Raw genomic sequence first — 27,865 nt, 5'->3', positions numbered from 1 at the left:
CCCTAAATATTTCTGGGAAATTTGAAGGAATCTTTGACTTGCGCAGCAAAGACAATAATGCTAAAGTACAAATCACAATGACTAGTTGTCACTAGTACATACTCTTGTTTTTATTTTGGTAACCTAGAGCGCAACCTAGTTTTATAATATAAATACTAAGACCAATATTTTTTTTGTAAAATTTACATAATTAAGTTTTTTTAAGGCCCAATATGCACATTAAATTCATTTTTAATTCATTGTGAATAGGGAAGAGGAAGCTGGATTCTTGGATACATGGCTTTTAGTAAACTATTGCAAAAGGAATTTATTTTGAATATTTTTTCTGAATAATTACTGAAATCATGTTATTTACTAACAGCCTTATAGCCGTTTTGGTCTTTCAAAAGTTCCAATTTTACTTCAGGCTAGCCAGGCAGAATCTTCTACCTGGATTCTATTCTATACTTTATCTTCTTTGATTGATGCGCTAGTACCCAAAGTCAGTCAGAACCTGCTGAATTCGTGCACATTCCCTTTAAGCCAGTACCCAAAGTCTGAGACTCTTAAAAATTGAATATTCGATCCATTGTCCCCTCCCTTACTCCCTAGCTTTTTATACAGACAGACAATAATAACTTGTAAAGCAGATTGGTAACATACATTAACATTTTTAAAACATGAATATATTCTGTTACAGAGCAAATGATAACAATTAAATCTCATTTTTCATATTCTTAATTAATAAATTCATTTTAATAGAGAGCCTTATTAGTTATATGTTTTTTTTTTAATTTTCTGAAAAATCTACATAATTGATTTGATTTTGTAAATAAAACTTCTTAATGGGAAATAGTTATTTATCGTATCATACTAAAGAGAATGAGATCCTTTTGCGGATAGTAAAATAAAAATATAATATTCATTACTGTTTTGTTATCCCAATGGAGCCGAACTCAAAACTGGTATTGATCTTAAGACTTTTATTTGATTTTTAGTGGAAAGTTGTCTATAATACAATACGATGCATGATTTTTTAGTATGACACATTGTTTTTGGTCATTTAATAATAAATGTTTTCCCATTTCTAAAAAGTTTTATAAATCAAGTTAATCAAGACCTGATATATAAAATCACAATTTACAAATCAAAGTATCCTAAAACTTAATAATATACAAAGAATTAATGAATTAACATGGACTTATTTGATGATTAACAATTATTAACTAATCTAAATTCACAATATAGTCTCCATTTCTCTATAAAGCATAATACACTATGATATCCTGAAGGAAAAAAATTCAAAGTAGCCAGAACAAAAATCAAAAATCTTGTCGCAATTTATGTTTTTATTTTTTAAAACTAATTTTAATCTTTCTCCTCTAAAATGATACAATTCTTAGGGATCTAAAGGGATAAGACAATGGCCGATAAATTGATGTACATATCATATGATATTAATACAAATTTTCTTCTGTAGATTAAAATTAGTGGATGAAACGTTTGGACACTCAACTAAATGAACTAAACAATAAAAAATCGATAGAAGTACTCAAGGTTGATAAGCCAACCAAAAAGAAAACTTTGGGGACTAATGTAATAAACATCTCAATGTCCCCTCCTCTCTGTATAATTCTATAAGTTTATTATTCATTTGAAGAGACAAGACTCAAGGTTATAAAATTGAACAAAACTAATTATAAAGACAGAAGCATGGTTTTCAATTTTAAAAAGTTTATGGCTCTAAACTCGAAATTCGTAAAATAATTGGTTATTTTAATATCTGCACTACCTTAAACTTTCTAAATCCAGAAGAACATAGTGCTTCATAATACTTGACCCTAACGTCTACATAAATTAAGCACGAGGATAGGATAAGAATGAAAAAATATAAAAACTAACTACCGACTTTTTTTTACTATATTCTTCATTGTGAAAGCTATTTTAGTTTTTTATCTAAGCGAAAAAAAATAATCGTATTAGTTTCTTATATGTTTTAATATATTGAGTTTTATGAAAAAAACTGAAATTTTCTTAATCTTTGCTTTAACAAACCTTAAAATTAAATCATTTTATTAATTCCTACTAAATTAAAATCAAATTTGAGCATTCAATAATCATTTTATCTTACAAAATAGAATAGATAGTTACAATATTTTTTTTCTATAAAAATAGCATTGAAGTTTTCGTTATTTTTGACACGTATTCATTGTTAATTGATATAGACGGATTTTAAACAAGATAGTTTTAAAAAACACTTACAGATTTTAGGGGTTAAAAACAATAAAGGAAGAATTTAAGAACTTCCTAAAAATGGTGAATTTTATGAATTAATTTTTAATTTTAAAATCCTTATCGAAACATTACGAAATACTTAACATTAAGTTTTTTTAAGCTTTGAAAAAATCAGAAAAATTTTTAATTATTATGGATTGATAAAGATATAAAAAAACTATTGAAGTAAAAATTAAGCCCGTATTGAAATGCTGTGGTAAAATAATAAAAATAAAAGTGTTCTTTAACATTTTAATCTCAAATATTTATGAATAAAATAATATCGTATTTTTAATTACCAGTTCGCGTCCGAAACATGATAAATGCATAGATAGATAGATTTTGAAAAATAATTTTGACTATGTTTTATGTTGTTGACTTTATTTACAAATGAGCTAACAATTAACGCACAAAAAAGGGAATAATTCAATGAGGTGCATTAAAAAGTTGATCTATTTAAAATATGTTGAAAATTTTAAGTTAAAAACAATTATTAATTTCATTGAATATATTCAATGCAAAAAAGTTCTGGATCTAGTGCAGTTTACGGTAAAATGAACCTGGGATCTAGTATCTACAAAAATTTATGAACTTTAAAGGCTGCTAGCTGCCAAACGTACATGTTTTGCCCTAATATAGTTATAAGCGGCAAAAGATAATAAATAAAATGAAGTAGCCAAGATCCAATGATGCACAGTATAAGCTTAACTGGAGAAAAAATGTAAAATAAGTCTTTTTCGCGCATTTATGTGAATTATTATTGAGTAATAGATTATTTGTAGGCCTTACTAAGTCGATTAGAATTTTGTGCAAACACAAAATATATACGTTCAGTAGTTTGACAGCTAGCAGCATTTATTGATTTATATTTTTAGATAATTGATCCTAGGATCATTTTACAGTTTTAACTACACCAGATACAAAGATCTTATTAAAGTAGAAAATAACTAAATTAAATAATTTTGAACTTGTATGCATTTCATTTAACTGTCCCTTTTTATAAAAATCCTAATGATAGATAGAAAATGGCCTGATAAATCAAAATGGGTATAAATCATAATTATAATCAAAATATTAATTTTAGCTTAAAAGAGGTACTTATTAAATTAAACAGGAATTGAGTGATAGATAAAAGTCAAAATATGTTTAATAGCAAAATTTAATTAAAATTTTAGAATTCATAAGACACATTTTTAGTCATTATATCTATCAAAAAATCCAGTAATCTACATAAAATATGGTCACAACTAAATTTTTAGTACTTCGTTTTTATTTTGTTTAAGTCACCGAAACTTTTTGAGTACAGAGTTTTGTGCGAAACGCTAATTTTATGGGTCAACTGTAGGTTAAATTTTCTTATATAAATTTCTTGATTTTTGATTTTTTTTACAAAAGAATTTTATGTTTTCTTGGATGTTTACCAGTTTCTTTTTACATAAGGTATAAGCATTATAATAAAAAAAATAAGAGGTAAAATAAGAAACTTAAATGCTATGTGATGTATTTCTATGTTAGTATTTATAATAAAAAAACATGCTTTAAAACTTTCTGGCAGTCTTATTTTTTAAAAATAACAAGCATAAAATATAATTTCTATTAATGCTAGCAATATAATTTTCTTAAAAATAAAATTAATTATGAAAAATTATAAAAAAAACACGTCTATATATAGCGCAGCTTAGACTTTTTTGCTATATAAAGCTAGAAAGTTACATTTGCTAAAAAATAAATTATAAAATACTAGTAAATAGAAACAAACGGATAAAGTTAATTATTAGGCAACTTTCCTACTATAATGCTTTTTTATGATATTAAGCTTCGAATTACTAAATGACACTTGATTAAAATATGCCTTATTTGTTACAATAATAAAGGCAGGTGTCCCACTTCAGTTAGATAGATAGGTGTTTTAGTGATTATTTATACTTATAGCTAGAATATTAGTAGAAAATTAAAGAAACGATTATGTATTATGTTTTGATTTCATGAATAGTTATGTAGAATTTGTAAGATTTATTCAATACTTTTAGGGGGTAAAAAATGTAAATTTTCTATGATATTTTTTAATGATAAATATCTAACTTGAAATGAAACGATTTTTATAACTTCACTTTTTGTTTTGAATTTATAATTTCTTCTTAAGCAGTTTCTCTCATGTTATAACTTTTTTCTTTATTATTTTCATCATCATATACCACGCTGTGTTTGTGGGCAAGTAAACTTTTAGATTATTTACATTCAAATAGAAAACTTCTGTCTTATCTTCTCCTTTTTGCAAGATATTTGATTTTAAAAGTTCTAGCGCATTTTCCCTGCAATTTCTTTAACAAAAAAATACCGTATAAAAGGGGGGGGGGGGGGAGTTCGAAAGTGACACTTTTTGAAACCAAAACTAAAAGTCAAAGGAACTCAACTAAAAAAAGAGTTACAGGTCTGACATTTTGCATGGCAGTTGCTTTATAGGGGTACAATATGGAAGTGTGAAGAAACGGCGTCGCAACCGCACAAACCGCCGAGAAAAAACAAAAAAAATTTCGGCGGGAAACGGCGGTTTTCGGCGGTTGCGCCGCCGTTTCTTCACAGTTCCATATTTTACCCCTATAAAGCAACTGCCATGCAAAATCTCAGACCTGTAACTCTTATTTTAGTTGAGTTCCTTTGTTGACTTTTAGTTTTGGTTTCAAAAAGTGTCACTTTCGCCCCCCCCCCTTTTTATTTGCTTTTTAAAGTATCTTAAAAATGATATAAAATCATACCTTTCATTTTGTGAAATTACATTAAATGCATTGATAAAGTAATGAAAAACCCCAGGTTATTGAAATCATATTTGTATCTTTTTATGGTTACGTTATGTTTGTATATAATATACTTACTGATTTCATAAAATGATTTCGCCTTTAAAAAAGTAAATTGTAGTCTTGAAAAATTAATTCATGAAGAGTTAGCAAGTTATATTCTATCTAGCACACTTTGATTCCTTTATAGGTTTAAGAAGAGTGTAAATATGAAATGAAGAACCTCAAAGTTCATTTGTCCGGGATCACAGCGTAATACATGATGTGTCTATAAACTATAATTATTATATTAATGAATGTTTTACCACTCTTGGTCACAATTGTTCTTGTTACATTAATAATTTAATAATTTGTAATGCCTAGACTTCGTCGCAAGGGTTCGTTATTTTTAGCACTTTGATTCCTGCGCCCTGAAACAAAGAGAATAAGATTAGCTCATTTTTTGCCTGTAGCTAACAAGCAATTTAATAGGTGAAAATTTTTTTTAAAAGGGGGGGTAAGTATTATATTTTTAACAAGTTGGGGCGTCGCCGTTGCATACGTGCAAAGGCAACACCTATTTTTTTTTAAGGGGGGGGGGCAAAGGTGATCATTTCTAACCCCTCCCCCCCCTCACTCCTTTGAATGTCGCTAGATTGACGTTTTGAAATTGAATTTCAACATTAGATCGTCTTAAACTATCTAGCACATAAACGATTTATTAAGCAAGGGATGTTCCCTTAGAAAAATTGTTGGGTGACTTTGGATTCAATTCTATGGGCATGAATAAGATCTCAATTATTAATATTTCCCTTTTTTTATTTTAGATAATCAATTTCAAACAATGGGCTAATGGGGCTAGCATGGGTTACTAATTGTAACTGAGCGCTCTCCCTTAAAAATATTACCTTTCTAAGCATGCTAGATTGCTTGCTAGAGCGCTGGGTACTTCGTCATACGGCCGATAATTTCAACAGCCCTAACTTATCATCCTAAAATAGATACAAAATTATATATTTTTACAGTATATCTCAGAGATGGGAAAAAACCAGGTTTTTTTTAAAAAGATCAAACCAGTGTGGTTTATTTGGTTTAAACCGGTTTTTATTAATAAAAACCAGGTTTTTTTTGTTTTTTTTTTATAATTTTTTTGTTTTTTTTTAATAATATCCAAATTTAAGTATTCTAATTTAGTATAAAGGGGTAGTTTCACGAAATGCATTTGAACTTAATTTAGTGAACCGCATATTTTATCCTGGTTAAATGGTTAAACTACATTTATATGGCATATATTTGAAAAAATTTAAATTTTCTACCACATAGTTTTTGAAATATCAAGACTTGAAAATTGTCTTTTTTAATTGCATATATCACAAAAAGACAATTTTCAGGTCCTGATATTTTAAAAACTACGTGGTAGAAAATTGAATTCATTTCAAATATATGCTATTTAAATGTAGTTTACCTCATTAACTATGAAAAAATATGCGGTTCACTAAATTAAGTTCAAATGCATTTCGTGAATCTACCCCTTTAGTATAAAGATTTAAACTATTAAAAGAATTTTGAATTAAGTATTTATATTTTTGACTGTATTTTTTACATTATAAAAAGACTAGCGGCTAGGCCCCTAGAGGCCTCTAGGGGCACTTGAGGAGGAGAGAGTCGAATTTAATTATTGAATTTTTATTTTATATTTTATAAGAAAAAGTAAAAAAAAAATTTATTTGGGGGGTGCGATTATTTTTTTTTTTTTGGGGGGGGGGTTGCCCCTCCCCCCTCATTTTTAATTTTAGTTTAAAAAGTTAAAAAAATTTTTTTTTTTGAGGGGGGATTTTTCATTTTTGGGGGGGTTGGGGGTGTCCCACCCCCAAAGAAAATAGTTATAAACCTTCCCAGGACCTATGAGAAGCTACCCTGTTAAGGAGAACCCAATCGGTTCAGCGGTTATCGAGATCCTTCGGTACAAACATACAAACACACAAACACACATACAAACATCCTGTTACTTTATTATAAGGATATAACTGGAAAGATAGGCCTTTGTATTAAAAAAACCATTTAAACCATCCCACCTTGGTTTTTTTTGTTTTTTTTAGCTTTTTTTTTTTGGTTTAAACCACTTGATTAAAACCACGTGGTTTTTATTTTGCCATCCCTGGTATATCTAGTTCTCCACTTATGCTAAACTTATAGACTGATGGGTATTTCAATTTGTGACTGATTTTAAAAGTAGTGAGTTCTATGAAGTTCTAACTTATCAGTCTGTGTAATAATAAGAAAATTGGATAGTTAAATTGGGATAAGATAAGTTGAAAGATGGATTAGACCAATATAATCTATTTATTACTTACAGACATTCTACTTTGTATTATAGATTAAAATCAGATGAAGAAAGGATAAGTTAGGATAGACCAATAGAAATAGAAGAGTAGAAGAATATTCTGAACCCTTTTTTCGTCAAATCTAAGAGAGAACATTCCTAGCAGACAAAAGTATTGTTTACTTTCGACTCAAGCTGATGTGGATTCTTAAAAAATGATAGACTCGCTATTCGATAGTGAGGCAAAATTATTTTTGTGAAAAATCATCCAAAAGCACATTAAAAATCTACAAAAATTAAACAAAATCATATGTTAATAACCCTCTTAAGATTTTATTTCATTTTTGTAAATTTTTTTATTCGATTCTGGAGGATTTTTCACAAAAATAATTTTGCCTCACCAGCGAGTTGCCAGCCTAACTTTTTTTTTAAGAATCTAACTTTGTTTCAAGCTTTCAAATTGTAAACGAAATTTTTGGGCAATTAATTCTGATTCCGCAAAGCTTTCTACTAAGAAAATATACTGTTAACAGCTGACTTTTATGTATGTATGAAATGAAAAAAAACATGCCTTCGTAGGAAAATGTGTACATAATTTCAACCAATGAGATCCAACGTAAATTCCGATGCAATTCTCCTATTGGCTCAATCAGACATTCCCTCTCTTTCTTAGTACCTTTATTGATAGACCATATGCTAAGAGACCATGGAAATAAAAATGATAATGTTCAACCCAAGAGTGAACAAAATGGCAGCCACGTGTTTGAAAATTTCTGAATCCTCCTATGAAAACATCCAGAAATGTTAATGTTAATGTTTCTAATGTTCTGAGTTTAACTTACTTGAGCTGCATTATTTTGTTTGGAGTCTCCTTCCAAAGAATCCAGATCCAAGGCCGATCCAATCATTGTGGTCTGATCCAAGTCCATGGACTCTTTAGCCTCCTTAAATAAAGAAGGTCATTTTTCGTGTATTTTTCGTAAAATTGTGTATTAGTGGTTAGTCAAATGCGCTTATTGATTCAAACTGTTCTTGATTTTGACAAAATGTATAATGTATACATACGAAATGGTCATAATTAAGAACAGTTTGATTTAATAAGAGTAGTTACCATATTTTTGCTGTCATGTATTGACAGATTTCAACTAGACATAGTAGTTACCTTATTTTTGTTGTCATGTATTGACAGATTTCTACTAGACATAGTAGTTACCTTATTTTTGTTGTCATGTATTGACAGATTTCTACTAGACATAGTAGTTACCTTATTTTTACTGTCATGTAAGGACAGACAGATTTCTACTAGACATAGTAGTTACCTTATTTTTACTGTCATGTATTGACAGATTTCAACTAGACATAGTAGTTACCTTTTTTTTGTTGTCATGTATTGACAGATTTCTACTAGACATAGTAGTTACCTTATTTTTACTGTCATGTAAGGACAGACAGATTTCTACTAGACATAGTAGTTACCTTATTTTTACTGTCAAGTATGGACAGATTTCTATTAGACATAGTAGTTACCTTATTTTTACTGTCATGTATGGACAGATTTCTACTAGACATAGTAGTTACCTTATTTTTGCTGTCATGTATGGACAGATTTCTACTAAACATAGTAGTTACCTTATTTTTACTGTCATGTATGGACAGATTTCTACTAGACATAGTAGTTACCTTATTTTTACTGTCATGTATGGACAGATTTCTACTAGACATAGTATTTACCTTAGTTTTGCTGTCATGTATTGACAGATTTCTACTAGACATAGTAGTTACCTTATTTTTACTGTCATGTATGGACAGATTTCTACTAGACATAGTATTTACCTTAGTTTTGCTGTCATGTATTGACAGATTTCTACTAGACATAGTAGTTACCTTATTTTTACTGTCATGTATTGACAGATTTCTACTAGACATAGTAGTTACCTTATTTTTACTGTTATGTAAGGAAGGACAGATTTCTACTAGACATAGTAGTTACCTTATTTTTACTGTCATGTATGGACAGATTTCTATTAGACATAGTAGTTACCTTATTTTTAATGTCATGTATGGACAGATTTCTACTAGACATAGTAGTTACCTTATTTTTGCTGTCATGTATTGACAGATTTCTACTACACATAGTAGTTACCTTATTTTTACTGTCATGTATGAACAGATTTCTGGTGGACAGAGTGGTTACCTTATTTTTGCTGTCATGTATGGACAAATTTTGGTGGATAGAGTAGTTACCTTATTTTTGCTGTCATGTAAGGACAGATTTCTGCTGGACAGAGTGTGTCTGGACTCAGACTCAGGTATAAACTGGTGCCTGTCCAATATAACATGCATTAAAATCTAATCTATGAGGGAAATTTTTCAAGAGATTTTCTCATTTAATAGGATAAGAGATAAATCATGACCATAAATGCCACCTTGTAGAAAATTTCAGGAATCCGATAGTTTTAGAATTTAAGTTGTAATGCATATTTTCCTTGACCCAGACTCGGGTATATAGGCGCCTATAGAATCAGGACTTGTCACTATACCAACCTAAATAGATAGATTATAGGTAGATGGATAGATAGAGGTATATGGGCGCCTATAGAATCAGGACTTGTCACTATACCAACCTAAATAGATAGATTATAGGTAGATAGATAGATAGAGGTATATAGGCGCCTATAGAATCAGGACTTGTCACTATACCAACCTAAATAGATAGATTATAGGTAGATGGATAGATAGAGGTATATGGGCGCCTATAGAATCAGGACTTGTCACTATACCAACCTAAATAGATAGATTATAGGTAGATAGATAGATAGAGGTATGTAGGCGCCTATAGAATCAGGACTTGTCACTATACCAACCTAAATAGATAGATTATAGGTAGATGGATAGATAGAGGTATATGGGCGCCTATAGAATCAGGACTTGTCACTATACCAACCTAAATAGATAGATTATAGGTAGATAGATAGATAGAGGTATATAGGCGCCTATAGAATCAGGACTTGTCACTATACCAACCTAAATTGATAGATTATAGGTAGATAGATAGATTATAGAGACGCACATAGAATCAGGACTTGTCACTATACCAACCTATATGATAGATTATAGGTAAATAGTTAAGATAGACATTAAATATATAGATAGGAGGTATATAGATAGGTAATTTAGATAGGTTTCAAATAGATGGATTGATAGAAAGAAGTAAATAGGAGCCTGCTAGGTGTGGACTTGATAGAAAGAATATATTAGAATTGGCGCATCTTTTAAGCTAATCTCCCTGAAAAAATATAGGGTTTGTCGTCAATTCTATTTGTGATATATTTATAAGAGATTAAAATAGGTGTACACTGTACCTGTCTGTCGTCATCTCCCGGTGTGCTGGGTGTAACAGCTGCAGAGGACAAAGGATCCAGCCCATTTGAGTCCTCTTTTACTAATACCACTAAAAAATGAAAAATATTTGGTAATTTATTAACAAACTAGCAACAAGTAAGTTATTAAATAAGTAGTAAAAAATATGAAAGGACGCTTTGTTTGCTTACCTGAATTTTGTGTAGGTGTGGGTTGACCGGATGCCAACTGTTTCTGCAACTGCGCCATCCCTCCGCCCGTACTGGAGGGTTCCCGGTCAATTGTGACACCTGCCATACCCCTCTCGGGATCCTCTCTACCCCGGACAGATCCGTAGCCGCCCAGCCCGTCGGTGTGTGGCTTGGCATAGCCCCTGTAAAATATTTCAATTTCAAGCATAAATCAATATTCAATATTTTAATTTTTCTAAGAAGAAAGTTAGTTCTAGGTTTTTATTGATAAAGCAAAAAAAACTCCTAAATACTCATTGAATTGTGCTTTGTTTGTTTCTTAGTGCGTTTATAAACTAATTTTCTGCCTCTCACCAATCTATTACAAATCCCTCTAGAAAAATAAAGAGCGAAGCAAATTCAATATCAAATTGCCACATCTTAAATATACAAATCTAACAGCATAAATATGTACAATTTTTAACATCTTTAGGGTTATGGCGCATTTTATGAAGAAATTAAAATCCATCAACTCTTTTATAACGAATGGATTTTAAAAAAGCATACCTGGGATCAATGAGGGACGGGGGTTGAGGTCCACAAAGGACAATACAACAGTTGGCAAACATATTCCCCTGACTATACGGGTTGAAACTGTTGGAGTTGCGCTTGTTAGAATATGCACCCTAACACATTTGTAACAGATTAATATCAAATTATCAAAAATAAAATATGTTCCTATTGCTGATTTTTCAAGCATTAAAAAATACTAAAAAGCTTAAAAATACTGCAAGGTTAAGACTTTTAAAGAAAGGTTTTGCAATCAAATCCTTAAGTGTTGTTAAAATTAAAACAAAGATTCAAGGTTTTTTTTAATGCAACCATCTCGTAATCAATGATTTTCAAAAATAGAATCTGTGACGTTCCTTGATATCTTCGTTGGTAGTTAAGTTATTGGACGTCAGATAGGTATGAAATCCTTAAATAGAAAAATGAATCAGTAAAATATGTATAAATAGCAATATATGTAGACCTCTATCTACATTGGATAAATTGATTATATAGTAGATACTTTTGCAAAACATGACAATTTTGAATAAAAGTAAAACACCTCTAATACTTAGATTAAAAGAATGAATCACATACATAATAAGATAATGTAGGACACAAACGATAACCATGAAAAAAGGTAAAAAAAAATACACAGATAAATACAAAGCTAATAAAAGGCCACAATTATGCAAAAAGTAGAACATCTGCCATAAAAGATGATAAACTTACCAGCTAGGCCAATGATGGACCAAATACTAAAGAAACATATGACACAAACAATGATGGAGGCGGGGGATGACTTTATGGCCTCCAGAAACTGGGCCTGAACAAAATATAAAGGTCAATGAATAAATTGTAGATTGGTTATGTGACAAGTTGCTTTAACACAAAGCGCCTGTTATGCACTAATGACCTACTCTTCCTATTCTTTATTAAAAGTGAAAATAAGTAGTTAACTGACCTCGGGAGCTACCCTGTACCCAATATAATCTAATCCAATTTAAAAACAAACAATCTAAAACTCCCCCCCCCCCCCCCCTCCCTATTATTTTCATTTTTTTAGTTTCAGTGCACAACAATATACATTGTGAGAAAGCGCCTCAGCTCGGCAAAATTATTTCAACCACAGCCCACAACATTTTACTCACAGGAACTGATGTGAAAGATCTGCTAAAAAGTTAGATTTCTATTATCATTTTTATGATAATTGCATCAACGCTCGCTAAGGCCCTTTTTTCACAGCGCATTAAGCTATTAAGGATGAAAAAATCTTCCAAAAGCTAAGACAAACAAAAGTAGATATTCAAAGAAAAATGTAGAACAAAGCAGATATACCTCAGTACCTACAAATTAATTAGGTAAATATTGAATATGAAAGGGTTGGTATTTTACAATCTCAAAGACTTTTTGGTAAAAAGCTAATAACCATAGAAAGTTATAGAAGCTAAAAATGAAGCATTTTACTTGAAAATATACGATGTGACACGGAATTCATAATTTTAATTTAACCGTCCCTCAATAAGCTGCCAGGCCATCGGTGGTTTAAACCGCTCCCTAGTTGGAGTGACAGCGGATTAACGACAGGAGGGGATGGACAAGCGTCTTCAATTTATATCATTATAACTATGCCAGGTGTCACCCCCAAAAAATAAAAAATTGTCGCCCAACTAAAAAAATATTTTTGAGTATGAACAAAAGATGCGGCAATAACACCAGGGTGGTAGCTCCCCTGCTGATGGGCGATTACCCCCAAGAAATTTAAAATGTAAATTATTCAGCCAGTGGAAAATATATATTTATTATTATTATTATAATGTCTAATAAATATACATAAGCAAAAGACATATAATAATACATTCCCTAATAGTAATACGGGACAAAATATATTTTTTTTATATACTAACCCAAATAATTTTCCATGTTATTGGAGGGTTTACCTAAAAACAAACCAAATGAGTTATTGATTAAGGTACCTATAGAACCAGAATATTTAAAGGTTAGCATGAATAAAAGACGAAAGTACTTGAGGACTTAACGCTGATTATAGAGTATCAATTAAGTTGTCTAGGTACCTTTTAAGTAAAAAAATTCGTTTAAAAATGTAAAATAGAGATCTATAAATGCCCGAAAATAAAACCTTACCTGTCCATCTTCCTTTCCCTTTGATATAATGACAAGATGAGCTAGAGAGCAGGTGAACATGAAGACAGCGTGGAAGGAAAGGGACACCAAGAATATGTAGAAGTACCGGTAGTTTCTTTTACCTAAACAAATAACATAACTTAATTTTCAGATAATCTTAATAATTCCTTGTCGCTTAGTCATTTTTAATTACAAATTTCATCCAACCTTTCTTACTTACAAGATATGTTTTATTTAAAAGCTTACACACAAAAGCAAAATAAATTCTTGAATAGCATTAAAAAAAACGTACTACAACCAAACTTGTTTGACTAATCTAATGTTAACACATAGGATGCGTTCTAACTTAGAAGTGGCTGCTGGTAATATTTCATTACTCTTACCAACACAGTTGCCCACCTAGGGACAATGATCAAATCTTACAACACAGTTGCCCACCCAGGGACAATGATGATCAAATATTACCAACTCAGTTGCCCACCCAGGGACAATGATGATCAAATCTTACCAACACAGTTGCCCACCCAGGGACAATGATGATCAAATCTTACCAACACAGTTGCTCACCCAGGGACAATTATGATCAAATCTTACCAACACAGTTGCCCACCCAGGGACAATGATGATCAAATCTTACCAACACAGTTGCCCACCCAGGGACAATGATGATCAAATCTCTCCACGCAGTTATCACAGATTGAACAGTGGGAGGCTCTGAAAAAAAGGGGAAATATTTAGGCAAATAGATGAAATAGATAAAGAAGTTGAATTTTTTTTGCAAACTTGAAATATTTCGATAACAAAGAAAAATCTAAAGATGAGGAAAACATTAAAAAACATTTTTTCGTTGACTAAAAAAGGATTTTGATTATTATGTGAATTTTTTTACCTTGGAGGCCTAAATATCTTGCAAGTAAAGCAATACTTTAGCTTTACTGGTTGTCCTTTTACCTGAAAAAATAAAAAATATTACACAAATGCCTTTAGGTACAATTTAATAGAATCATAACAAACAATTTTATATCGACAATTTGAGAATTAAAAATTAAAGGGATTTTAAAAGAAAATACGGCGAAATTACAATTATTGTCAAATACAAGTCATTCCCCCTTGTATCACCATGTTAAACTTTTTGAATGTATTATATGTTAAACTACAAGCTGACCCACCATTATCGTGGAAACTACTTAATTATTACATCACCATTGCCTAGAGTTTTGGTAAGTTCAAGAATTTTAAATTTTCCCCTGGGAGAAATAAAGTCTAAATCTTACCATAATCTCTTTAGTTCTGGGGGGAGGTCTATATGCCCCTCCTGGCCCCGCAGGTTGTTCTATCTCACGCTCTATACTCTCAGCCTCTGCTAAACTTGCCCTAGAATATTCATTCGTTAAAAAGGAAAAAGATAGTTAAGAAGCTAAACCATCATAATACACAATCTTATTATCTTACAGGGGTGTATTGTATATTCTGCATTGGATCCCCGGCTAAAGGGGGGGGGGGGTTGTAAATAAAAATATATGAAAGGATGATAAAATAAAGAGTAGGTACTAAATTTTTCCTCCTTATTGGGGAAAAAACTAGGGGGGGGGGGGGAATGAATCTTTTGCAGAAGATAAGACACCCCTGTTATCTTTTCAGACAGAAAAAAAAGTATGCAACAATCAGTGGGTTTCAAAGAACAGATCAGACCCTTATAAAAAGTCATAAACTACAAAGCTCGACGGGGTAATCTTCAGGTCAAGTAAGATTTATCTTTCTCAGGTATCAATGGATTTAACAACGCAGTAAATAAGAGTTTCCTTATTAAAGTGTTACAGGCATACTGGCGTACAAAGTGAGAATATCTTTGAAATTGTACTTTGAAGCTGACAATTTTCCTACCTGGATCTATTAGGGAAGTCTTGAGATGGTTGGATAATACAAATATAAATAATACCTGGGTATAATACCAGGGTCTGTCAGAGAGGTGTTGAGAATGTTGGATAATACAAATATAAATAATACCTGGGTATAATACCTGGGTCTGTCAGAGAGGTCTTGAGAAGGTTGGATAATACAAATATAAATAATACCTGGGTATAATACCAGGGTCTGTCAGAGAGGTCTTGAGAAGGTTGGATAATATAAATATAAATAATACCTGGGTATAATACCAGGGTCTGTCAGAGAGGTCTTGAGAAGGTTGGATAATACAAATATAAATAATACCTGGGTATAATACCAGGGTCTGTCAGAGAGGTCTTGAGAAGGTTGGATAATATAAATATAAATAATACCTGGGTATAATACCAGGGTCTGTCAGAGAGGTCTTGAGAAGGTTGGATAATACAAATATAAATAATACCTGGGTATAATACCAGGGTCAGTCAGAGAGGTCTTGAGAAGGTTGGATAATACAAATATAAATAATACCTGGGTATAATACCAGGGTCTGTCAGAGAGGTCTTGAGAGGTTGGATAATACAAATATAAATAATACCTGGGTATAATACCAGGGTCTGTCAGAGAAGTCTTGAGAAGGTTGGATAATACAAATATAAATAATACCTGGGTATAATACCAGGGTCTGTCAGAGAGGTCTTGAGAAGGTTGGATAATACAAATATAAATAATACCTGGGTATAATACCAGGGTCTGTCAGAGTGGTCTTGAGATGGTTGGATAATACAAATATAAATAATACCTGGGTATAATACCAGGGTCTGTCAGAGATGTCTTGAGAAGGTTGGATAATACAAATATAAAAAGAACTCCAGATACAACAGGAATAGCTGAAATAAAACATATGTGAATTAAAAATGAGTAGATTTTTCATATTCAAGAAGTATAAGGATAGAAGAAAAATTGAAGAACTTTCTTCCAATTCTCATTAATGAAAGTCTTTTTGTTGTAATTACCTTCTATTTATTTAATTTAATACAAATATAATTTTTGTATATGATTATTGATTAAGTATAAGTAGCAACTCTACAATTATTATCTATTTCAGTTAGTAAGTTTTTTTTTACCTGGAGTGACCTTCATGGCCAGTTCTGGACAATCAAATCCAAAGAACAAAGATGATGTTCCTATCACAAGGAACAAGGTTACGTAGAAAATTCCCGCCTAAAATAAAGAAAACTCATAAAAAGTCTGCTAATAATGCTTGGTAAAAAAAACAATACCTAAAACCTGCGGGAGGCTTATTAGTTTATTCATTTCTTACCTAACCTAACCTGTTTAGTCAAACTAATCAACGTAATATTTTAAGCACTCCTGCATTTGTCCAATCCGAAGTTTGCCACTCCTGCGTTTGTCCTCGAATCAGATTAGATGGCAAATCTAACAAATCTTGTATTTATATTTTTAGCTTACAAATATTTCTAGAACATCCAATCGGATAATTCAGAAAAACCCTTTCATTGCATAACCTCTAAAGTATTAACTACAGACGGTCCAAATAAACTCTTAACTGTTTTATTTTAGGTCAGGTGTCAAACATATCATCTTTAAAGTCTTATGACGCCAAGAATGGAATTCAAAAATTATAACCTACTATAATAACAGATGATTTTAACATATTCAACAACAAAAAATAGCTTTTGAAAGTTGAAAGTGAAAAACAGCCAGGGATCTAAAGGGATAAGACAATGACCAATAAATTTATGTACATCCCCAATGATGATACACACAATTACCCCATCTGTAGAATAAAACTAGTGGTTGAAACGTTTGAACACTCATCTTAATGAATTAACCTATCAAAATTAATTAAAGTCCCCAAAGTTGAGGGAATAAGAAAACGTTATTATAAAACGTTTGAGACTAGTGTACAGCTAATTTCTGCACTCTCTCTGAGAACATGAGACAATGCTAACACTATACTACATTACTGAACTGATCTTACCTGTCTGCCCATAATAAGCCTGCCATCACAAAAGAAAGTATTCTTGCCAGGGAAGACCTCCCACTTCTTTTTTCCCTTCATCTTTTTAGGTTTAGCTTTCGTTATCAGTTCCTTCAACAACAAACATAGGTTGACAATATTGTTTTGAATTTTTCTGTTTTGTTATGCAACAATGTACCTTAGTATGACACTAGCGACTGAACCCCTAGCATTTAAGGGTTATCTATTATAACTTTATAAGGATTAGGAAATGACAGAAAATAGCATAAAACCATCATATCCTAACACTCAAATCTAAAAATAAAATGACTTAAATCCATCCCGGGACCTATGAGTAGTCCTTAAAATAAGGAACCAATGCGGTTCAGCCATTATCGAAATCTTAAGCTACAGACTAAAAAAATACTACTTTATATGATAGGAATAGGATTGGTTTTACTTATTACAGTAAAATACTATTGACGGAATTAAGAGTTCAAAAACAACTGAACCAATACTTTAAAAAGAACATTTTATTGTTGCACAACTATGCGACATGCGTGCACAGGAATTTACTAAAAATAGAAAACTGAGGAAAGGCGTCTAACAAATGTGTATTCTTCTCAAATAATGTTTGCCTGATATGTTTCATCCGACTGTAATGGATCCAAGTCTTTATGTTTCTTCTTTAAATTTTCGGGCTTGTCCTAAAATAAAAGTATCCATCATTATTTATCTGCAGAAAATTTTTTTTTTTTTCGCACCTATTGATCGCGCACGAATCTAACAGTTATAGAGTAGCTGCGCTGCATAAAAAATTCCATGACACAATTTGAAGTAATTTTGAGAAGAATGATTTTTACCACTTCAGTTCATCTACTGAAAGATAATCCAAGCTAAAAGAGGGTTTATACAATGCTAGCATATTTATGAATCAGCGAAATTTAGCGTAAAGTGAAAAACATTCGTCAGTTTGTCCTTCCTAAGGAGGGACAGGACACTGAATTGTAAATCTTGTTGGTCTCAATGTTGCCTTAAAACTTGGGGGTTTGATGATACAAACTACAGTGTCCAAACTTATCAACTCATAATTTAGTTATCATAATTAGGTGGTCAGTTTTTCATCCATTTTTTTATCCCTTGAGAAGTTTATATCCCTGTTCATAATAGGAGTAAATGTATGAAGAATGCATGAGCTATTAAACAAGCACTTAAAGCTCACTTAAAGCTCACTTAAAGCCAGCAAAACTAGTTAATTCGCTAGTTACATAAAATTGCGAAAATGTAAGAACGTAATTTCTACAATCTTTCAAGGATATAGGGAGAGATCAATTGACAATATTACAAGCTCATCACCAACCCCCCTTACCCCCCCCCCCCCCAGCAACAACCATTTTTTTTTTAGAAGTATGCATAATGAAAGAAAATTGTTACAGTAATTGTTCTCTTCCTCCCTGAAATCTATGGTTAGGCTTTGTCAAAATTCTAAGAAATTTTTATAAAATTCATTTGTAGTGAGAATTAACAGACGTTCTTCGCTTCATTTAAAAGGAGCACAGCTACTAACTCATTGGTTTATTAAGCTAGCATTATGGCTAAAAATGACTGGAAAAGTTTTATAGACAAGATTAAGATTTTGCACCAGTTTATGGGCCATAACATTCTCCTTACTCTAAATATTAGCATCAACTGGCAGTCAAAGCAGCAGTAGGTATCATTTTTAACGTCTCTAGGATGACACATTGTGGTCCTGACTCTAACCCGACACCTACCCGAAAGCAAGCAGGCAAGCTATCATCAAGCTTATGCCACGTGTAAATAATGTAGCCTGACTACTCTTCAAATTGAACTAACCTGTTTTTCCATAATATCCTATCCAAAACACATTCGGCCCTTGGCTCTCATCAGGCACATACTAAAATATATATCGAATACAGTTGTCTAACAATCAAGTCAGGCGCGTGACACAAAGGAAAAACATTATTATTAACCTTCTATAAAAGTAACAGGGTCTTGCTAACCTATGAATGGTTCTCAGTGTAGCTTCTCATAGGCCCTGGAAAGGTTTGTAACGATTTTGGCGGATGGTACTACCAACCAACCGTGAAAAAATAACCACCCACTATTTTTTTACTTTTCCTTTATAAAACTAAATTTTAAAGTGGGGGGGGGGGGTCGACTACCCCCCCCCCCCCCCCTACTTTAATCCGCTAGAATATTAATATTGTAGTAAAAACTAAGTAAAATTCTTTTTCAGACGATCAGGTTAAAAGAATATTTGTACAAAAGCTTTACAGTCAAAAAGGATAATAGAGAAAGGAGAGGGAGGGGGGGGGGGGGGGGGAAGATAATCGCCGAACTACTCGTAACACTTATACAAAACGCTTATAAATTGATATTATATACATTCAACTAATGTGAAGTTCAAATATCTAATAGGTAATAAGTGAATGCTATTAACAATTATAAAATACTTGGGTATATTTTATGTTAAAAAGAAAAGATTCTTATGTAATCTTGTTACTAATTCTTTAAGAATAGTTAGCAAACAAATGTTAACTTCGTAGCCAATATTTAATACAATATGTCGATTTGCCGGATATTTACACAAGACTGTAAATTAAGAAGGAAATAAGCAGGCGTAGTTTTTCGATTGTTTGTTTATTACTTTAGGTTAGGTTAGTTTAGATTATATTGGAAATGTGTTGTCCTGCAGAGTTAGGGCACCGTAAGTATAGGCCCCACAAGGTTATGGCTCCTCGCAAGGGTTAGGCATATGAAACTCAGGGAGTAAGAGAGGGGACAATGGATCGAATATTCAATTTTTAGGAGTCTCAGACTTTGGGGACTGGCTTAAAGGGAATGTGCAAGATTTTAGCAGTTTCTGACTGAGTTTGGGGACTTGCGCATGAAATGCCGCTACTCGTTATGTATGTTTTGAATATTGCAGACGGGGAGAAGGGATAAGGGAAGTGGGGGCAAGGGAAATAAACACTCGTTGTGTTAGTTTGGAATGTAGCAGACGGGGAGAAGGGAGAAGGGAGGTGGGGGCAAGGGGCAAGGGAAATAAACAGAATAAAAAGGGGCAGTCATATTCTTGCTAGCAGCTGGCCGGGTCCAATAATCTTTTAACATAAAAATCACACCAAAAAACCTCAATATATTCCATCAAAAACAAGTTGTGATTTCACTTTACATGACGCTATGGAAATCTATTATTCAATTAACAATCCCTTTATAATTTCCTACAAATTTATTGGATTAAACTGGATTTCATGCCCTTTCTTTGATAACTCTTATATTGAATTAATTGCCCATTGTCCCCTCTCTTACTCCCTGTATGAAACTACCCCATTTCCCGCCAATTTCATTTTTTTTTTAAATAGGGAGGGTGATTATCGGAGCTTAACAGGCACTTTCTAATTTGATAAATATGTACAATTTAATACTTCCTAGAATTGTTCTCATTAAAAATGGCTAATGTACCTTCAAGCGAACATACGCCCTTTCAACGCATAGACATTTTGACATTTTATTTTATCTTCAACATTTTATTATTTAATGTGTAGGCTAAAACAAATTGGAAAGGGAGGGGGCGGAAGTGACACTTTTTGAAACCAAAACTAAAAGTCAAAAGAACTCAACTAAATAAAGAGTTACAGCTCTGAGATTTAACATGGCAGTTGCCTTGCTTTTGGTTTCAAAAAGTGTCACTTCCGCCCCCTACCTTTCCTATTTGTTTTAGCCTACAAATTAAATAATAAAATAAATGTGTGACATACAGACAAATATTATGCATACACCTTTATTCGTATTTGGCGGCCTTATACCAGTAGGACCAGTAGGTATATTCAAATTAAATATTAAAATGTCGAAGATAAAATAAAATGTCTATGCGTTGAAAGGGCGTCTGTTCGCTTGAAGGTATAGAAAAGAACTCAACTAAATAAAGAATTACAGGTCTGAGATTTGGCATGGCAGTTGCCTTGCTTTTGGTTTCAAAAAGTGTCACTTCCGCCCCCCTTCCTTTTCAATTTGTTTTAGCCTACAATTTAAATAATAAAATATGAAAGATAAAATAAATTGTTATAACATACAGACAAATATTATACATGATTCACCCTTATTCGTATTTGGCGGCCTCATACAGGACCAGTAGGTATATTCCCTTAAGAGTAAAACACAAACGGTACAGCAGCGGTTATCTATTTTAAGCTTCGTCGGGCAGACAGACAAAGAACAACTTTGTATTATAGATGTGAAAAAGCTTGGGTTAGGGTTGGCATTGGCAATCCAGATCCGGAATTAACCCAATTTTTAGCCAATTTTGTATTACGAAATCCATTTTTAATAGTGGATTCGGTTTTTTAATTGGTAGGTTAAAATTAGCGTCTTGAGTTTTTTTCTTTCAACTTCGCCTTTTTGAAATATTGCTATAATCCGGAATCTGCCAAAAATAAAAATCCAGAAACCGCGGGAATCCGCGTTTTTTTTTTGACGGATTCTTGTAAGAATCCGAATCCGGTCCAAAAATTTGACGGATTGCCATCCCTAATGAAAATAAATCATTCTTGTCTAGCAGACTTACACTAATAAAATACTAGTCAAACAATTGCATACTTTTTTCAAGGGCGCAAAAAAAACATCTGTTCAAATATCATACAAAATCCTTATAATAAAGTAACAGGATTACTATCTGTCTGTCTGTTTGTGTGTACCGAAGGATCTTACCTATCGAGGAACCGATGTGATTCCCCTTTACAATGTAGCTTCTCATGGGTCCTATGAAAGTTTATAACTATTTTGGGGGAGAGCAGAATCCCAAGAGAAATAAAAAAAAACATAACTGACCCTATCTAGCGTCGAAAAAAATATTTTTGGAAAACAGCTGATCTTAACATAGATTGAAAAGAAAACATTTTAGATGCTCCTAGAGGCCGATATTTTTTTATATTTTTGTAGCGTAATGTTGGCGTAAAACATATTCAATTTGTGCTGTAACAGGGAAGTGGATTAGAAGGAAAAAAGAAGGAAATGGTGTGGCCGGAAATTTCCACTTAGAATTATCTGAATCATGGTCCCTTGTCCCTGTTTATTAGGTTCTTAAAGAAGGTCACACAAGTCTGTAAATCTCAATGCTTTACTTTATGAAAGATTGTATTCTTGTTTTTTTTTATGCTATCTTACATTATATTGGACAGATAGAGAGGGGACTGTTTATTACACTAGTGCCCAAAGTTAGGTATATAATAACGTTTTCTCATTCGTTGGCTTAAAAACTTTGTGGCTTTTAGTGGTTTTTATTGATTGATTCATTAAGTTGAGTGTTCAAACGTTTCAACCACTAATTTCAATCTTCAGAATTGTATCACCATTGTGGATGTAAGTACATCAATATATCGGCCATTGTCTAATCTCTTTAGATCCCTGAATATCTACACTACTTTTGAACAAGGGGGGCGGAAGTTTTGACACATTTGCGTAAACAGTGAGTATAGGCTTTATCTTTGGACTGAGAAGGTAGGTTATTAGAGATAAAAATCATTCTTATATGATGAATTTCCCCCAGATTTAAGATTTTTTGGATAGGCCTCCAGGTTCCGGAGCTCCAGGCCTCCAGGTGGTCTCTGTACAGGTAAAAATGAAAAAAAAAATTTTAAGAGTGAGATGTCAGCTTATGAGACAAAATATGTATGTTTTTTCTTCAAATATGTGAATAACAATCAAAAAGAAGCATATTTTGTTTTATAAGTTAATCTCTAACTCTTCAAAAAAAAATCTTATTTTTAGTTTTTACCTGTACAGAGACCACCTGGAGGCCTGGAGCTCCGGAACCTAGAGGCCTATCCAAAAAATCTTAAATCTGGGGGAAATTCATCATATAAGAATGATTTTATCCCTAATAACCTATCTTCTAAGTCCAAAGATAAAGCCTATACTCACTGTTTACGCAAATGTGTCAGAACTTCCCCCCCTCCCCCCTTAACACATTTAAATACTTGCTTTGCAATACAACACCATTAGAGTATCCTATTCTTTCATTTTTACAATTAAAATATTGTTCTAATACTCATTAACTATGCTAAACTAATTGATATTAAATAATAATAAAAAATACAAGTCAAGTAATGATACAAAGCTGGGGGCAAGATTGTAACCGTCAAAAATGTTTTTTATTAAGCGAAGCTTTCATATATTTAGGGTCGGTCCGTCCGTACGTCTGGAAAGGATAGCTTTTTTTCTTTGATTTGGGCATGTTAGAATTGTCCTATCGATTTCAAAATTTGCATGGTGTTTCCTTAAGTAGTTAGATACAATTTAGAAAACGTGGCAACTTCATAATCTTTACCTGAATGTCCGTAAGTCCATTTTAAACATTGATATGATTTTTGGAATATGATTTGGACAACAAAGTAATCACTTAAGAAATTTCCTTTAGGAGCAAATGACACTTATTTATAAATAAGTTTTAAAAATCTCGTGTATATGCTTTATATGTATCATATTTCATTATGTCTCTTTTAACTCATATAAATCAGGTTGACAAAAGACCATCCAATATGAAATAGTACATTTTTTGCAGGTTGTGATGCTGCCATATACCCTAATAACTGTAGTGATAAGAAGTATTATAGTTTGTGTACATTATCCTTATTTTATTTATTAGATGCGTAGCCACTCAATATCATATCATATATCCATAATTCTTTCAAATGACATTTAAAACAGGGAACTAAAGGGATAAGACAATAGCCGATAAATTGATGTACATCCTCAATGATGACATACAAAATTACCTCCTCTGTATCTTGAAATTGGTGGTTGAAACGTTAGAACACTAAACTTAATGAATCAACCAATCAAAATTCACTCAAGTTCCAAAATTAGTTAAGTCAACGAATATGAATTTGTTATTAAGAAACTCGAGTAATAGTGTATTAAACAGCCCATTGTCCCCCCCCCCTCTCTCTCTGCATTTAAAAGCATATTGTAAAGCCAGGAACCAGAAAGATGGACGCGACGATAAGTTGATATACATCCCATGGGATGATGAACAAAATAACCCTTTCATTAAAATAAAATTATTGGTTGAAAAGTTTGAACAATGCTATTTTTAAAAAGTTTTTCAAAGAACCCAAAGTTTTGAATCCAACAAATGAGAGAACACCTTTTTAAAATTTCCAACCCAATATCCAATATCTTCATAAGGAAAAAGGATAAGAGGATGAATACTCACCCATTTTTCATGGTAAAATACTACTTCCCCATCACTAAATTTAGAAGCAGACGAAAATCAAAAGCCGCCCAGGGCTTTTTGTAAGTCAATCATAAATAATAATGTGAATAAAAAGAAAAGCGATATTTAGCAAACAGCCGTGTGCGGTCAGAATCAGCTGAATGTTCATTATGAAAAAAATCTCCCCCTTTTTAGAAATAGAAGGATTCATCTTTCATGAACAAATTTTTTTAAATAAAAATAAAATTCTATGTAATTTTTAATTAAAACATTAAAACGAAAATATCTAATCTAATATTCTTGCCCTAAATATGGAAATAGTAAAAAGTAAAAAAATATTTTTTTTAATAATTTTTAATCCTCCCATTTGAAAAGTAGTGAAATAGCAATAAATTTTAGCGCGGCAACAGCGCTGAGTAGGCCTCTAGGCCCACTGCCTATTTTCGTCTTCTAGTTGCTTCGATTCCTCTCTTTTATTTTTTTTCTCTATGAATATCTTAATATCCAATATCTTAATGTGAATTGTAAAAACAAAAACATTCCCTCAACCCTATTTTAATATTTCTGGCAAATGTTGAAAAAAAGAATAAATTGTAGATTAATATTACCGTCTTTGTCTGAAATTAATCCTTCAGTAATAATATTATATAACTATTTCACAGAAAGCATATTAAAACAACTGTCAAATATTTGAATATTTGTAAAAAAAAAAGCTGATATGTATAAATGTAAACAATACTGATATACAAGCCTGAAAGGTATTAGTCATAGAAAAGAAAACATTAAAAATATGTATGAATAGTTCATTAGGGATCTAAAGGGATAAGACAATGGCCGATAAATTGATGCATATCCCCAATGATAATACTCAAAATTGCCCCTTCTGTAGTTTAAAGTTAGTGGTTGAAACGTTTGAACACTCAACTTAATAAAGCAGCCAATCAAAAGTTACTGTCCCTAAAGATTTTAACTAGTGTAATAAACAGCCCATTCTCCCCTCCCTCTTTGATAGTTTATGCAATAAAAAAACGTAGCATATTATTTATCAATATGAGCAGGGTGCAAGGGGGTGTATCATCCCCCTAGAAAATGTTTAAAACCATCATTGGACCCATTCTCTGAGAAGCACAACATAATTGTTCACCGATTAGCTAGATCTTAAGGGAGTAATGGACGGAAGGACAGACAAACAAACAAACATTTTTCTACTTTTCTATAAATAATATTTTTTTATAGTTTTGTAAAGACTTGATTTTAGTCTGTTCGTAATCCTGTGCAGTAATCCCGTGCATTCACTTACGCAAGGAAAAACTTATTTAATAGAAAGAAAATAAATGTATTTGTGTTTTCACTAGGGTTGGCAATCCGAATCCGGAATCCGCCCAATTTTTAGCCAATTTTGGAATCCGAATCCGGAATCCGTTTTTTAATAGCGGATTCGGATTCTTAATTAGTAGGCTAAAATTAGCGTCTTGAGTTTTTTCTTTCAACTCCCCTTTTTTGAAGGCAAAGATTATCATCATTATTAGGGATGGGAATCCGTCGAATTTTTTGGGCTGGATTCGGATTCCGGATTCTGAAGGAATCCGTCAAAAAAAGTGACGAATTCTTTTGGATTCCGGATTCTTATTTTTGGCGGATTCCGGATTCGGATTCCGGATTCTAGCAGTATTTTAAAAGGCCGTCCGTCACAGAGGGATAGCTTTTTTCGTTAATTTATCACTATGTTACTTGGTTGAAGCCTTGATTTGTTTAAAGTGTTGACTTCCAGCATAACTTAAACATTTACATCACATTAGTAATTATTAAAATTTGTTATGTAGAAATTTTTTTTTTGATCTTTGCCTTCAAACAGAGGGAGTTGTAAGAAAAAGACGGTAATTTTAGCCTACCAATTTAGAATCCGGAATCCGGTATAAAAAACGGATTCCGGATCCGGATTCGGATTCCAAAATTGGCCGAAAATTGGGCGGATTCCGGATCCGGATTCCGGATCCGGATTCCCATCACTAATCATTATATATCTTTTAAAATCTGGTTCGATTCTCGGAAGTGAATTACAGAGAACACCAAGAACATTAATTTTTTACTACATATGTAGCACTTAAATTTTTTAATTTAAAAAAAGCCTTTTAAAATATTGCTAGAATCCGGAATCCGAAGCCGAAATCCGTCAAAAATAAGAATCCGGAATCCACCTCTTTTTGGACGGATTCTTAAATTTGAATCCGAATTTGGTCCAAAAATTTTACGGATTGCCATCCCTTGTTTCACATATACTCAAGATAGTTGTATTAAAGATTTGTTATTTTATAACTGAATCCTTATACCTAATATGCTTGGAGAAATAAAAAATATAAACAATATAGAGAAGAGTAAAAAGGTATAAAAAATACGATGTGCGTCTATTATGGTGCATGATCCTTTCCGCAAAAAAAACTAACCCTAACTAAAAAATTCACCGCCAGTTCATCTAAAAATTGGCCTCTTGGTTTTAAATGATCTAAATAGCATAAAACTGCAAGGTATTTCGGCAGTTTTGACAAAGCAATACAACATACATAAAAATTGGTTAAACTTTAGGCAAACAAATTTAACGGTAGTGGATTTTGTTCTAATAATTTGCTGATTTTCATTATTATGAAATCACCAAGACCCATATAATTTTGTCAACCTTATGCTTTTAAATTGTAACAAAGTCTTCTTCGTGATTGTGATTGAAATTCGACTCATATATAGTATGGCACGTTTTAGAGCTTTCTTTTGACGTAAACAATTTTTAATAACGCAACTATTCTAAGTCTGTCCTTAAGTTTTCCTGTCAAAAAGAGTCATCCCTGTTCATATCAATTCCCCCGCTCAATTTTTCCTAAACTTTAATTTATCTAAAATTGAAAGTAGAGAGGTTTGATTTAGAACAACCCTCTCCCCCCCCCCCTAAAAGTGCCACTAAAGGCCTCTAAAAAATAACAGCCGCTAATAAAACAACCAATTACCTGAAGAAAAAGAATTTCAATTGAAATTGGTGGATTTCTGTTCAGCAACAGCCAATAAATACTTTAGTTTACACTCTGTTTCTTTGTACAATGTCTTTAACTTGTTCTGTTGTTAGATTGGCACTTTTATATTCTTTTTTCTTCAGGGCAAAGACGACCTTGCGGGAATGTCGTCTGTATTCCTTTCCGA

General features: G+C 32.2%; 1 protein-coding gene across 30 annotated transcripts; it reads right to left on the bottom strand.

Moving 5' to 3' along the window:
* Window positions 1-649: 649 nt before the first annotated feature.
* app (Palmitoyltransferase app) lies at window positions 650-27,865 on the bottom strand. 30 transcript variants are annotated; one of them, XR_013881966.1, is made up of 22 exons: window positions 27,676-27,865; window positions 19,297-19,357; window positions 18,081-18,149; window positions 17,464-17,574; window positions 16,586-16,682; window positions 16,261-16,348; window positions 14,849-14,948; window positions 14,464-14,525; window positions 14,212-14,288; window positions 13,575-13,696; window positions 12,162-12,255; window positions 11,809-11,859; window positions 11,448-11,568; window positions 10,902-11,083; window positions 10,713-10,801; window positions 9,838-9,894; window positions 9,595-9,675; window positions 8,193-8,294; window positions 5,936-6,019; window positions 5,272-5,458; window positions 4,336-4,473; window positions 650-4,139 (listed from the first exon to the last, which is right to left on the bottom strand). XR_013881966.1 is itself a non-coding variant. In XM_080170192.1 (20 exons), the coding sequence occupies exons 2-19, from the start codon at window positions 19,306-19,308 to the stop codon at window positions 5,981-5,983; spliced, it is 1,554 nt and encodes a 517-aa protein (XP_080026318.1). In that variant the 5' UTR covers window positions 19,309-19,357; window positions 27,676-27,865; the 3' UTR covers window positions 650-5,458; window positions 5,936-5,980. The 30 variants fall into 30 exon arrangements, 2 of the variants coding, with proteins under 2 accessions (XP_080026318.1, XP_080026320.1); XR_013881961.1 differs by having other exon boundaries at window positions 4,336-4,452; XR_013881965.1 differs by having other exon boundaries at window positions 650-4,105; window positions 4,365-4,452.

Source organism: Acartia tonsa, chromosome 8, assembly GCF_053477335.1.
Source record: "Acartia tonsa isolate MP-2025a chromosome 8, ASM5347733v1, whole genome shotgun sequence".
NCBI classification, from domain to species: domain Eukaryota; kingdom Metazoa; phylum Arthropoda; class Copepoda; order Calanoida; family Acartiidae; genus Acartia; species Acartia tonsa.
Note: the sequence above shows the minus strand (reverse complement) of the source record. Positions and strands in the feature narration are given on the sequence as shown.